Source organism: Toxorhynchites rutilus, chromosome 2, assembly GCF_029784135.1.
Source record: "Toxorhynchites rutilus septentrionalis strain SRP chromosome 2, ASM2978413v1, whole genome shotgun sequence".
Lineage (NCBI taxonomy): Eukaryota > Metazoa > Arthropoda > Insecta > Diptera > Culicidae > Toxorhynchites > Toxorhynchites rutilus.
In genome coordinates, this window is record NC_073745.1 from 41,020,803 (window position 1) to 41,036,041 (window position 15,239).

The window sequence follows — 15,239 nt, forward strand, 5'->3', positions numbered from 1 at the left end:
GTAAGCGACTGAACAACGAGGCGAGAAATTGTGCTTCGAAATGAGAAACAATAATCTGGAGTTCATTGTCGACACATACCGTTCATACGACGCTCTCCATATTCTCCTTCAATGGCACCAACGTTCCTAACGTTCGCTTCCTCAACGTAATATTACTAGCATCATTTTTATTAGTACTCAGTTGTAGTTTCTATGCCAAGAAACACGCCTTGGATGTATTCTGAGTGACAATTTCTAAAACATGTGTGAGACTAATGGAAGTATGAAGAATTTTTTTGACGAAAAATTCCCTGGCCGTTCTGGACGAACCCAGACATATGTTGCATAAACATTAAACAAAGAGATCTCGCCACAGTTACATTATTCATTATGAACGTCAATTATCATTTTGAATGAATGTTTATGAACATGCGGTTAGAGAGAACGAAACAAACAAGAGAGTGGTGAGAGCTCGATGTATTTTTATGTGTATGTGACGATTCGACTCGGCCAGGACAACATCATTCTACGATGTTTTGAGCTGTGCCAACATTCCATTATCGACGTTTAGGCGAAGATTTCTATGAAGAATACATTCTTTTGCGAGACGCTATCATGAGCAACGCCGTCACAGCCTTCGCTATTGCCAGACCAAAACGCAATGCATTTTCATGAATTGCAGCAAGTGTGTTTAAACAAAAAATGATGTTTTAATCAGCTTTATTACAACATTACACGTACTCGATCTCACACGATCTCACGTTGGATGTATTCGTCTGAAAGGCAAAAGCGAGGATTACCTCATACACCAGTGTTTAGTTTGGTTTGTTGACAAATTACGCCTTGAGAAAATCAATAGTGTAATTTCCTCGGGAATTCCAAATCCATCCGACTCAAGCTTAACCGAGTTGTGCAAATGTGGCAGTCTTGCCATGCGATTCGACATAAATGACATTGAGCTTCGTGTTATTTATATGAATTTATATGAAGCGAAAATGATAATAAATTTTCGGGGGTACCAAACACGCTTTTAGAAAAAAAAAATATAAGAGAAAATTAGTTTTCCCGTATCAAATATGTATGTAACACATTCTCTGCAATTGGGAAAAATCTTGAAGGAAAGTTGTGTCTGATTATAATTTTATATCATGGATAAAGTATCGACTGAAATACGAGGTTGTAATGAAAAATAGTTAAGTTAGGGTTAGAACTATGTATTTTGAGTATTCAAAGTCATCGAGTAATAATTTTCATTTTTTACATATATTTAGCATCTGTTGTTTTACATTGTTTACATACATTTATTTAAGAATGTGTAGTTTGTTTCTTTTTATTTTCGTCTGCGGTCATCGTCTGTAGCACTCCATTCCACACTATGTAATAGATCCCATACCCACGTATTCGTGTCTTCTTAAAAGAATGGGCCGTAATCATACTCGGAAAGATACGCCATGAAATGTTTGGTTGCACTGATATATCTGAGTTGCTCCGCAACGACATTTTTCTTCTTAATAGAACACAATAGAAAAAGATATAATAGATGAGTCACGAGTGTTTCACGTTTGATTATCGCACAGTCATTTCCGCCAGCATAAACATCAAACACACTTTCATTCAAATCGTTTCATTCGTTCTATTTTATCGATCACGTAGATCGTTAAAACAATTTAGAAACACCTACCATATATTAGTTATTTTGTATTTATCAACCAAAATGTTCATTAGAAACAATTTATATGGCAGAACAACGTTTGTCGGGTCAGTTAGTTTTTTTTTCATAAATGTGAATAAAATAAAATAAAATATATAAAATATATAAAATATAATCTTAAAGTTGCTTATAGTGTGAAATTTGTATAAGACTGATTGTGGGGTTGCGATATTGTGCAAATTTTAAAGCGTGTTCAGATGAAGTCCGCTTTGTTTGAGATAAGTTTTTTGTGAGTTCAAGTCGTTTTTGATCGTCAATCAACCTTGGGTGAATTGTCCTTAAGAACTCGTCATTGGGCAATAACAGTAATAAAATATGTTACTGATTAAGATGTCGACAACGAATTAGAAATTTTGACTCATTTTCATACTTGAAAGGATTAACACAAGAAAAAGCGGCTAGAGTATCCAATCAAATCCCAAAGAGTAAACATAGAGAAATTCCACGCCAAAACGGCCAGAAGACAGGAAATTTCGACCCGATCTTCTCCGATTTTTTTGAAACTTGGTACTTATTATGAAAGCTACCTAAAATCATAATTTTCATTATAATATCACCAATTTAAATTATGACTGACTTTTGAAAAGGGCGTATACAAAATCATTGATCTTTCTTTAAAAAAATCTAACTCAAAATCAGTGTCGAAAATATTCACCTTCACGACACTCAAATACGGCGAATTTCAGCATGCGTTGTATTGATAACCTACTGCTCAAGCGAGAGTCGATAAACATGAAACAACACTATCAATGAACACCAGTGGAATGAACATCAACATCAGCTTGCCATGAAGTTCATTTTTCATTTGCATCTTCATTTTCGTTATGGTATTCGTAACGTAGAAATTGAAGATCATTGCGTGTTAGTGAAAATCAAAGCATAACATTCAACGTCAACCAATTGAGAGCGAAATCGATTAAAGGTAAAGCATGGTCATTCATCACTCCAAATTCTTGTTTTTGACGACTTCGGCAATATAATGTATAGATAACTGTTGCTATGTTTTATGAATTTACTCCCGATTGGCCGGAAATGGCATACATCCCCCATTATATGAGCAATGAGTGACAATAACAATGGGCAATGGGTGAGCCGAAAACGAACATAATCTTGTTTTGATTTCCGGTTTAATGATACGCTCAACACCGAACAACAGTCAACGCTCACAAAAACTAATGTTGCCTTTTCCGGATTCTTGGTCTTCGCTTTTGTTCTAAATATGGACATCGAACACGTTTTCAATAAAAACTCACTGCAAGCGATGAAGATCAACTTAACTTTCGTGATAATCACATTAAATTATTGACAGTAATGAAAGTGCCTGAAAGCAGGCTTTCCGAAATTCGTTCATGCTGTTTTCGTTCAATATACCAGAAAAAAGTTCACGCGTCTCGACTCATGTGTTATACTCATTATGACAGATATGGTGTTGAGTTTAAACAGAAGAGAATTCATGCGACACTGGGAAAATACTAATTCCTTCATTCGTGAATCAATTTTGATAATTTGTGGCACTGCTCAAATCCAGATGTCTGATTAAAATATGATGTTTAACATAGCTGTTGGAAAATTAATTGGCCATTTAGCAAAAATCACATTCAAAATACACTGTTAAAAAATCTTAATCCACCCTTCGATATGTTTTTGTACATTTTTATTGGAAAACTGTTGGTGCTGTACCGAACTCATCAAAATAGAGATATGATTTCTTGAAAATTTATGAAATTTCAATACTTTGTGAAATCGTAACCATTTAAGAAAAGTAATATGAATATTAGAATCTGCTTAGTCAAACAGCAACAGCAACAGCGGGATGCATTTTCTTATATTTCACGTACAATTCCAACAAAAATTTAAAAAAACATATCGAAGAGGGGGTGTTTTGAGATATAAAAGTTTTGAATTTTAAATTCAATTTTTGAGAAAAAAATTTCCACAGTGTATTTCATATGTTATTTTTTTCTAAGTAGCCAATTGCTTTTCCAACAACATTGTAAAACATCATATTTTAATCAGACATCTGCATTTTGAGTTACGATGTTTTGAAGGAGAGATCAATAGTTGTCCCAACTAGTTCCAACATCGCAACAGCTCGTAGCTCGGCAGTCCCTTGCCAGAGATCTGCCAACATTCACCGGGGGTCCAGCAGAATGGCCGATATTCATCTCCTGCTCCTGCTGAACGACAGTGCGCTCGAAAGTGTAAGAAGTCGGATCGTGATACCCTGTACGGTCCCGCAGGTCATCGAGACGCTGCAAATGTGACATGGACGCTTTGCAATGCTTTGCTCCAGAAAATTCGGTCAAATCTAGCCCCGAGATCGGACCGACTTGAGGGACTCATCGATTACGGGACTGCGATTCAAGCACTGTGCGACCACATCGTAGGAGCGAACGAGCTGTCGAATCCTACACTTCTCCAAGAACTAGAACCAAGAACCAAACATGGGCAGGGTACAGACGTTGGCAACGTAGACCTGACCATGTTCTGTGCTTACATGCAGCAAGTCGTCGAGGATGCCGCGAGCGTGCATTCGTATTAGTTGGACGGCAGAAGGAAATAAGGAAGAGAGTAGGGACAGGACAAAGTGAAGCAGAAAGAGTTCGAGCGTACTCTCCGGGATTGTTCCGGTTACTCTCTACGGGAACAACGGCCAGGTGAATATTTTCGCCTTTCTCGATGAAGGATCTTAACTAACGCTGATCGAAAGAGGTGAAGGAGTTAGGAATATCCGACAGCCCGTAGCCGCGGGAGGTGGCAGTGAATCGCTTCGAATACTTGAAGTAGTTGCCGCTGCAGAGTTACCATAATAACGCCTTGGATTCTGGTTGGGCTGGACCATCTGTCGTTGACTCTGCCGCTGAAGATCAGGGAAGGAGATGGATCCGGATCAGCTAGTCCTGCATCTACTGGAGCAAACAAACAACTTAAACGCCAAGTAACATGCCCAGCAATACTCTCAGGCTGCGCAGCGGATAGTCGACACTACCACGTCGATGATTATCTTCGGAGATGAAAAGAAAGCGATTAAGATTGCAGCAGAGGTGCACACCATCCATCGCCAGGGTGGTTTAGTTTTGAGAAATTGGAACTCGAACAGCAAAGCAGTACTGGAGCCTCTGGGGGAACCCGTGACTGACGAAGGCGAGAACATCGACCTGGTCGACAAGCAGCACACTGAGAGAATTTTCGGAATGCGATGGATGCCAGCGAACACTATGCTTCTCGACACACATGAGCGAGGAGGTACGCGCACGAGAGCGGTACTCGTTCAACGAAACGAGAGGTGTTGCGCTGTATGATGACACTATTCAACCTATTTGGACTACTAGCAACGTTCCTGATTCACGGCGAGGTACTTCTCCAGGAGTTGTGGCGCACCGAAACCAACTGGGACGAGCAAATCCAGGACGCTGAGCTGGATCGCTGGCGAGAATGGTGAAGATGATGCAATTCATTCCAACAATTCGCATTCCGAGATTCTATTTCGAAGGAGCGACGAATTCCAACTAACTTAAAATTTTGGTTGCAGCGAAGGCGAAAGTGGTACCGTTGAAGCCTATGTCCATATCAGGCTCGAACTGCAGGGTTGCGTGCTCGGTGCACGGATGCTGAAGTTCGTCCAGGAAAACCATACCCTTCCCATCACGGAGCGTTTCTTGTGGACAGACAACACTACGGCGCTTTCCTGGATCCGGGCGAATCCACGCAACAATCGACCGTTCGTTGCCCACAGGGTAGTCGAGATTCTGGAAACTAGCAACGTGGAGGAGTGGATATACGTGCCTTCAGCGTTCAACCCGGACGATGAAAGGACCAAGTGGGGAAAAGGCCCATATTTCAGAACCGATAGCCACTGGTTCTCGGGACTAGAGTTCCTGAAGCACCCAGAAGATGCATGGCCGACTTCACCAGTGATGCCCAGCATCGAGACGAAGGAGATACCAGCTTCTGTCCTGTAACACCTCGCGTACGAGCCTGTTATCCAGTTCGAAAGATTCTCCAAATGGGAGAGACTACATCGTACCGTTGCCTACTTGCTGCGCTTCGTCAACAATTTCAGCAGAGAGCGTAGCAAAATATCCGGTGACTTGCTACAGGAAGAGTTCCAGGCAGCGGAAGCGGCGATCATGCAGCAGGTGCAGTGGCAATCGTTTCCAGGTGAGATGAAGAAACTCGCGAAAAACAAATCGGTGGCGAGATGCGACATGCAACCGTTTCAGAAGAGTAGCTCCCTGTACAAACTTGTTCCAAGGTTGAACGAGAACGGAGTCATGCGACTGACCGGACGTATTGAGGCAGCCAAGCAAGTATCTTACAATCTGCGATACCCGGTGATCCTTCCCAAGAGAAGTGAGATCACTTCGCTGGTGGTAGACCTGTTCCACCGGAAGTACAAACAAGCGAACTCAGAGACCGTCTTCAACGAAATTCGCCAGCAGTTTGAAATTCCTAATCTGCGAACACAGCCGATGCGAAGCGAAGCGAAGATGCAGTCGTGAGTGCTAGTTCTGCAAACTTTGCCAAGCTCGACCGCACAATCCTCCGATGGGAACATTACATGCAAGTCGTTTAGCTTCAGTGGATTGAACTATTTCGGACCGGTGTCGATGAGGCAAGGAAGAGCCAGCGTGAAGAGGTGGGTCGCCCTCTTTACCTACCTCACGGTACGTGCGGTCCACCTTAAGGTTGTGTACAGCCTGACGACTTCACCTGTTCGCAGTGCAAATGGAACTTAATTTCGCCTGGGAAAGCTTGATGAGAAAGGACTTGGGACTTTGGTTGAGAAGTCAGAGAGTATGGTTAACTCTAGGTCTCTGACGTACTTGCCGTTAGACTCGAAAGAAATGGAAGCTCGACACCGAACTATTTTCTTCTCGAAAGTTCAAGTGGGGCAGAGGTACCGGCTAGAGGCATTCGATATCAGCACTGAAAGCTCCAGGCACTATGGGTGGACATCCAGGACCAGCTAGACATCTTCTGGAAGCGATGGCTAAGAGAATACCGGCTGATCATTCGCCGTCAGCTGAAGTGGTTTTGAGGAAGCGACGAGGGAGATCACGGAAGGTGACTTAGATCTCATCACCGATGAGGAAAAGCGTAGCGAGTGGATCGGGATGAATTGTATGATCGACCGCATTGATCTTGGTGTTAAGTAGAGTGGAGTAATTTTGTTTATGAACCCGTATGAATTTGTTAAAATGCCTAGTGTAGTGTAGTTTGTTAATCTACACTTTGTTATTCTAGATATTACATCCCACTTCCGTGGCGAAAATTTATTATTTTATGTTATGTGGTTTCTAATCCCCAAAAGTGAATTAATGCACTAAATTGTAAGTTGTGCTAATGCCCAAAATTGTTATAAAAATCTTATTATAACTTCTTTTTGCAGCCTTGAAGCAGATAAATACACTGCTATTAACTGGGTTTTACTTCCGCCAACAAATGTCTTATTGCTTATCAAAAGACAGATGAGAAATTGCCATTTATGTAAAGATGGTGAATTTTCTCCGAAACTTCACTAGAATGCTATAATCGATAAATTCATGTCTTCCTGTTTCGATTGACTTACAAGTTAATAGCGTATTTACCATTTTCCGCAATTACAGAAAACGTCTGTGTAACAGAGAAGTGTTGCTACGAAAAAAAATTATATCTCAACTATGCTGACTTTCTACGCATAGTTGTCCCATGTTACTTATTGACAATTTTCACTTTTTTTCAAAAACGATATTTTCATGCCTAATCTTCCGTTTTTGTTTGTTCCCAGCTTCTAAAAAACCACCATCAAGCTCAATTGTCCCTTTTTGATATTCTAGGCATAACTGTCTTACCATGAATTTTTTTATAGATCCATTAAAATTCATGGTAAGACAGTCCAAGTACAAGAATCTTATGTCACGCTTTCAGCATGGCTAATGCACTCATTTCTGGTTCGGAAGAACGAACTAATTCTCAAATAAATAAAAAAAAATAGTTTGACAGAGAACACGTGTTCACCTTAGCTCTGCGCAGTGGCGATATCGTAACCAATGAGATTTATCCGAGGTGCGATTATTGCTAGTTGAAAACGTGTTCATCTTTTTAGCGAATGTCTAATTTTGCAAAGATGTTGCAGATCACTAACTTCTTCATGAAATGTTTTTTTTATGCACTTGACACATTTCTGTTAATCAAAAATTGTAGAAACCAGCACAACTTTTGTTTTGTAAGTTCGTGTGCTCACTCATCCCTTCATTAAATATGACATATGTTCTTCAATTATGTTATTTACGTTGATTTCAGTCAGTGTTTTTTTACATCCATCAGCTTCTATTTTTTTCCACAATGTGGAGTGTCTTTTATATCAGAATTGCCTGCACAGAATTTTACTTACCCGGTGTCACTAATTCACTTCTTTCGCTGAGTTCCATTCAAATCACATATTGTGTTTTCGTTTTCAATATTTAATATTTTATCACCTCGGTTTTTTCATATTGTTGGATGATGATACCGACCCTATTTCGCCCGGTTGCGGTCAGTTCTCATCTCGTCAACTAAAGCTCGTTTTCAAAAGCTCCAGATGATAAGAGAGAGAGCAACGAGATAACCGATAAGTGATCGATGATCATCGAAGGTCAGTCGGTCCCAAGTCCTTCTCACCGTCGGATGCCAACACAGCACGCTCGTTCATTCCATTACGTGTTAATTTTAATGTTTTATTAGTGTGTAAAATATATGTGTTAAATGTTACGTGTTTTATGAAAATTAAAAGTGGAGACTCCCCAAATTTTCAACTGCGTTTTTCCTCCAACGATCCTCTATACCCAACACATATATCGTAAGATTTCAAAACCTTGCTTTTTCAAACGTCGTCATCTCGTAGCTATATAATAACAAACTAAAACAAACTACACCTCGTAACGATATAATAGTTTGGTAGTATTGTGGTGTGGAAACTCATTTACAAAAAATATCACTTTTCTAATACTAACAGTGCTATATCTGCCTTAGACAGGTCATTGTTATACAGCTCACGTGATGAATAAAAAGTTTTTCGAAAGAATCTATATATTTCTTTTCAACTGTGGCAATAAAATACTATCTTAGTATTTGAAGAATATCCAAAAAAAGAATCCATTCCATAATTTACACATTAAATTTCCCTCGTTACCAATAAAATCGGCAGTGAATATCACTTTCTCCATTAACACCTAAATAATGTCCGCTTTATCCACATATTGTTCGCGCTGAATACGCTCTCTCTCAATCCCGGCGGGAACTCCGTGTTCAGGACCTCAAACGGCGCGCCGTTTACATTACATGTTGCACATATGTTAAATCGACCGATCTAAACGTCAAAACTGTGTGAGAAAAAAAAATCAGCAAAAACCGCCGAAGAGTTTTCGCGGATCATCAAAAAGCTCATTCAGATAAGAATATTTATCGGTGTTGTGTCTCCCCTCGCGACAAGGGGCCATATAAAGAACCGCAAAAGCCATATCTCCACCGCAAGAATTGAAGTTGAAACACAGACAAAAAAAAAATTAAACGATCACTGAAATTTGTGTGCCATATCGAGTTTTTTTTATCGATACGATCAGGAAATCGGAGAGTGGTAAAATTAATTAACGCAGGAATAATTTCCGCAAACCCTATTAATCATTCCATCCTGGCGGCGTGTGACGACCGACTGGTGTGTGTCTTTTCGCGAGGGAACGCGCTGGACTGCTGGAGATCATTATCGGTAACCGAAAACAAACGGATTTCGGTGAAATTGCTGCAACAGTTGTGCCAACATCGGACGGTCCACCAACACGAAACGGGGTCAACTAAGAGGAGTGGTAAATAATTTTAAATGTGCTAGTAAATTAGCTTTTATGGGCTCATTCTCCCGAGGTTTTGTTCCTGTGAAGCTGCCCAGTTGGGGTAGCACTTGTTGGGATTCTTGCGTTGCGTTTTAATGCGTGTGACATCGCTTGCCAAAAGAAACGAGCTCTCCGGTGAGCATCCGCGGGTATAGCCAAAAGTAAGTAAAACATTGTCGTAAAGTTTTAGCAAATTGGCTTGAACAGCTATACTCGGGGCGCGCGCAAAAAAAAAACAAACAAGATGGGGAGAAACGAAAAGGTTTATTACGCGCCGAATACGGTCGAGTTCCAGCCGGGTGCCAAAAGTGTTTGCCTGGTACATCACCTCTAAGTCCGAAGTTGAATGAGTTTAATGGCGATCGCGCTGACGGAAAGTGACATTTGTGACATCAAATTCGCGGACTGACTGGTTGGCTCGGAAGAAGCGAAGGGGTCAAGTAGTACATAAATTCGGTGAGGCCTCGCTTACCGGGAACAGATTAACCGTTTTGCGGGAAATGAGCAGGTCATATTAATAAGTGCGAATGCATTGGAGGATTTGTGGTGGCTGTCGTTTGAAGAACAGAATCTGTAAATCGGCTCATTTAGTGAGAACAGTTATGTTTAATTAAGCGAATGATGTCGTTAAGTGTAAATGATTATGGTATTCGTTGGAATATTTCCAGAAATGCAGAACGAACTGACACAATTAGGAAATCGATAATTGCTTCTAACATATCTTTGCTTCTAACGTATCATTGATCCCACCCACTGTTGCACCCACGCAAAGTGCCCCGGTTTCCTGTTTCCTCCCGCGACGACAGAGACATCTGCAGATTTTCAGCTCAAACCATACGGCGGAAAGTTCCACCCGAAAAAAAAGAAAGGAAAAACAAAAACAATCTCGAAAGCTTCGCACTTACCCATTGAGCGCTGGCGTCGTAAGAGGGAACACAACGAAACGTCATGCCGCGGGGTTTTGGTTCGTCCAGCTCGGTAAAGCTCTCTCGTACCGGTTTCGTTCAGTAATGTGCGTCTTAGATTTATGCTGTGCCCGGTTGGGTTGTTTATGTTGGTTTGTTGGTTATGCTGTTCCTATCGATATGTTTCACATTCGTGATTCCTCTCTCTGGAGTGCGTTCGATGCTGCCAATGCGATGCTGCGTACGCTCTCGTGAGAGCGAGAAAGAGATTCGAACACGTGGAAGGGGTTCGCTGGGTACTCTCCCTCGTTTTTCTTTGCGTATAAACACTTTTTTTTTGCCACTTGCCACTCAGCGGATATTTAATCCACCGCAATGGAAGATTATAGTGATTATCATGGGGCTACCCTATAATGTACTTAGAGTGGCGGCGGCAGCAGCATAAGCAGAGCAATGGACCGCGCGGACTGGTTCATCACTGGCCCCCGGAGCGGGGATGGATGCTCGGATGTGATCAAGAGGGGAGTGGAAGGTGCGAAAATTAAGCTTTCATTGCCGTCTTACCTAGAACAAACAAAATACTTAGTTAGCAAGGTGGTTATTTGGATTAAGGTGATTATTGCGATGGAATTAAGAGAAGAGTAGTCGCGAGATGGTTGGGGGAGATCATCGCCAATGCAGGGTTCGCGCTGATGGGTTTTTAAATGAAGTACTCGTTAGGTGCAATGAAGTCATGTGATGGACATAAAGGGTTGTCTCATATTACCGTAATTTTCTTTCAAAATGAGTTTATCATCGAATGGAACTAGATTGGTCCCCTGTAGCAAAGCCACAATGTATCTTTATTAATGATTATTTCTTCTTGATTACATGTTTATTTCAGGCGAAGTAACAGAGTATCAAAAAGAAGGGAGGCGCCCTTCAGAACTTCCCTCTTTCTTTACCTTTTTTTTTCTTTCTATTTATTTGATTCGTTGCAGGGCTCAAATATTGAGTTGGGGAAAACGAAATCCATCATTCTTCCATTCTTGACATGTCAAACACGAGAATTTACACACAAATATGTTACGAGTAAAACATCCTTTTTTTCAGAAGCCTCCGACTCCTCTCGTGACTGCTGTAGTGAACAGTTCGTTGTGCTGAGCTCTATTGTGTGGTTTATTATATAGCACTCTATTGTTTTTCGACTTAACATTTCCTCGTGTGTTACGAAAAACGGATAGTGAAACTACACTGAGAAAGTCCAAAAAGCGGGTTCAACCCGCCAACAATTCAGAATCTGATGTTCTAGACAGAATGCCGAAGCAGAAATATTGTGATCCGTCACGAGACTCCTAAATGGACTATAACGACACAGTATCACCACGCCACGAGGTGAGCAAAAGTTCACATAACCTCTCTTCGGTGAGTGTGAACAATGGATATTCGCCGCTTCAAGACATTGGTGACAAAGAAGTTCCCAATAACCATTCTCCCAAGCCGAGTTCGACCAAAAAGGTTAAGATTCCGCTTATTACATTGACGGAGCTTAGTCTTCCTGATGCACATGGAAAGATCCTGCATTCTGGTGTTTCAATATTCAACACCAAACGAACTTCGTCCGGAATCAACGTGTATGTCTATTAGACAGGAGACTACAAGATGCTAATTGATCATCTGAAAAAGCAAAAGGTTCACTTTTTCACATATGTCCTTGACGAGGAGAAAACGACCAAAATCGTACTATCAGGATTACATGACATGGAAGTCGATGATGTTGCCTCAGCATTAGTTAAAGTGGAGGTTAAACCGTTCCAGATTCGCAAGATGATGCTCAAAAAACAGAAGTACACTGATCATGCACTGTACCTACTTTACTTTCGTAAAGGATCAATCCAAATCAACGACCTCGGGAAAATCAAGTCCGTTCACCACAGCATCGTCAATTGGGAATATTACTCCAGAAAAAATAACGTACCTATCCAGTGCCACAACTGCCAAATGTTTGGGCATGGTTCAACACATTGTTTCAGACCCCCAAGATGTGTAAAGTGTGGTGAAACTCATTCAACAGAGAAATGTCCTCTAACAGCCAATCGCTCCAGCAAGGAAGATAAACTATCCCAAGAAGTACTGAAGTGTGCCAACTGTAAACTCAACCACACGGCGAATTATTCAGAGTGCGCTAAACGTATTGAATTCATCAAAGCAAGAAGTTCCATCAACCAACGGAAAGTCTCGACAAAGAACACCTTCATGCTTCGCCAAGATCAGTTCCCTTCCCTCGAAGCTAAACTGTCCACTAAGATACATGATGCCCAACAGCCCGAGTGTTCTTACGCCAGTAAAGTGCGTTCCGGGTTGAGTCCTTTGAACCGTGTTCAGCAAGCGGGTATGGCATACACTAATACTAACCATAGTTTTAGGACTAACATTGGCTCAGATCTCTTCTCGCATTCCGAGGTAGTCCAAATTATCAATGATTCATTCTGTCGGTCTGTAGAACTAAACAAGATCAAGTTAAAGTCATACTTGAAATAATATCATTTTACTGTTTCCCACGTGATGGATAATTACAATCTACTGAAAGTGTTGTTCTGGAACGCGAATAGCGTTATCTCAAAGAGCCATGAATTTGTCAATTTATTGATTGAAAAAGACATTCAAATAGCTTTATTATCTGCAACATTTTTAAAACCGAGTACGACATTTTCTCATGCTGATTTCACTATATACCGTTTTGACCGGGTCGAAGGACCAAAGGGAGGAGTCGCTATAGTCATTCGTAAAGATATCTCTCATTCTCCACTTCCAAGTTCATAGAATCAGTTGGCGTGTCAGTTGACTGTGCATCGGGAAAAATCAATTTTGTCTCAGTATACAATCCCGGCAGTAACAACGATACTCAATCTTTCATTAGCGATGTACGAAAACTGACCAGGATGAGAGAAAGTTTTTTCATTTGCCGCAACTTGAACGCCAGACACCGTTTTTGGAACTGCTCTCGTGTAAATTCAGCTGGTAATTTGTTATTTGATGAATTGGGGACAGGTTCATTCATTTTACACAATCCTCCCACATCAACGTACATACCCAGCGACCCTAATCGTTTACCTTCTACTATTGATATTGCCCTAAGTAACGGTCTTCATAATGTTGAAGACATCTCAGCTTTAAGTGAATTGACCTCGGATCATTTGCCAGTATTCATGCAAATAAATGTTGGTACCCCGATCTTCATCCCTCCGCATGCTATACCTGATTATAGCAGGGCAGATTGGAATGGCTTCAAATCGCATATTCATGATAGAATCGATTTGACCAATCTAGAACTGAGTAGAATAAACGAAACTTCAGAAGTCGACGCTTTACTACAAAACTTAGAGTCAATCATATTGGAAGCGAACAATTTATTCATCCCCAAATCTGTGCCACATAGATATAAACTTAGTCTGACACCGGATATAAAATCACTAATCAGACTTCGTAATCATTGCAGAAGACAATGGCAAAGAAATCGTCGTAACTTTCTATGGAAAGCTGTTTACGCCTCGCTAGCTAAACAAGTAAACACAGAAATTGAAACTTTAAGAAATAAAATTTGGTTAAAGAACTTACTCGAAATGAATCGAAATTTGAATAATCGTCAAAGGCTTTGGAAGTTTACAAAATTACTAAGAAATAAACAGCGTTTTTTGCCTCCCTTGAAAACAGATGACAAAATATTGCTCACTGATCAAGAAAAAGTACAAGCTGTTGGCAGTCATTTCGCGGCTGCTCATGAACTTACATTAAACAATATCAGTTCTATTGAAGAAACAGTAAATACAACCGTGAATAATTTCTTACAAAATTTCGTTCCCGATAATAATGATCAGCTGAGTCTTACGAGCCCACGACAAGTCACTAATCTAATCAAAAGGACAAAAAACAGAAAGAGCCCAGTGGTTGATGGAATAAGCAATCGAGTTCTTAAAATGCTTCCTAAGAAAGCTACTGTTTACATAGCTTATATTTTCAACTGTTGCTTTAAATTAGGATATCATCCATTGGCATGGAAACATGCCAATGTGATTGCTATACCTAAACCCAATAAGGACATAAGCAACCCTTCTAATTATAGACCTATCAGCCTTTTAAGTTCCTTGAGTAAAATTTTCGAAAGGATTGTACAAAAAAGGTTAAATTTGCACATGGAAGATAGAAATATAATACCTGCCGAACAGTTCGGATTCCGAAGTGAACATTCCACAGTACACCAACTTTGTAGAATTGTACGAAACATAAAAGCTCATAGAAATAATCGTTTATCCACTGGCATGGTTCTTCTAGACACAGAAAAAGCTTTTGACACAGTATGGCACAAAGGTTTAATTTACAAAATGATTAATAAGAGCTTCCCTTCATACTTAGTAAAGCTTTGTGCTTCATTTTTGGAAAATCGTACGTTTCAACTCCGCATAAACAACACATTATCCGACATCTATCCTATCCATGCAGGTGTTCCTCAGGGTAGTGTTTTATCACCAGTTCTGTATAATCTGTTTACTTGTGATATTCCTAACTTTCAAAACTGTGTTAGATATCACTTTGCCGACGATTTCGCTTTAACATCATCTGCAAAAAGACCGAGGGACGTAATTAGCCGATTGAATCAAGCAACTGCTCATTATATTGATTATTGCAATAAATGGAAAATCAAAGTGAATGCGAACAAGACAGAATGCATCTACTTCACGAGGTTCACAGCGTCTAGAAAACTCCCAAGTAGATGTCTATCAGTAGACGGTACTGAAGTTGCATGAAAAGATGACGTAA

The 15,239-nt window shown here is 40.5% G+C and overlaps 1 protein-coding gene and 1 pseudogene across 4 annotated transcripts in view; one reads left to right on the forward strand and one right to left on the reverse strand.

Moving 5' to 3' along the window:
• LOC129764735 (transcription factor AP-2-epsilon) overlaps positions 1-15,239 on the reverse strand; it is a 431,999-nt gene that overhangs the window by 147,309 nt on the left and 269,451 nt on the right. For 2 of the 4 annotated variants that reach the window (XM_055764161.1, XM_055764160.1), the window contains one exon: positions 10,443-11,001. The exons of 1 other annotated variant lie outside the window; for it this stretch is intronic. In XM_055764161.1, coding sequence (XP_055620136.1) covers positions 10,443-10,487 — 45 coding nt within the window. In that variant the 5' untranslated portion in view covers positions 10,488-11,001. Of the gene's footprint in view, positions 1-10,442; positions 11,007-15,239 lie in introns of all 4 variants that reach the window. One more of the 4 variants, XM_055764162.1, reaches the window with a different exon arrangement.
• Positions 7,694-7,820, forward strand: LOC129772105 (U4 spliceosomal RNA; annotated as a pseudogene).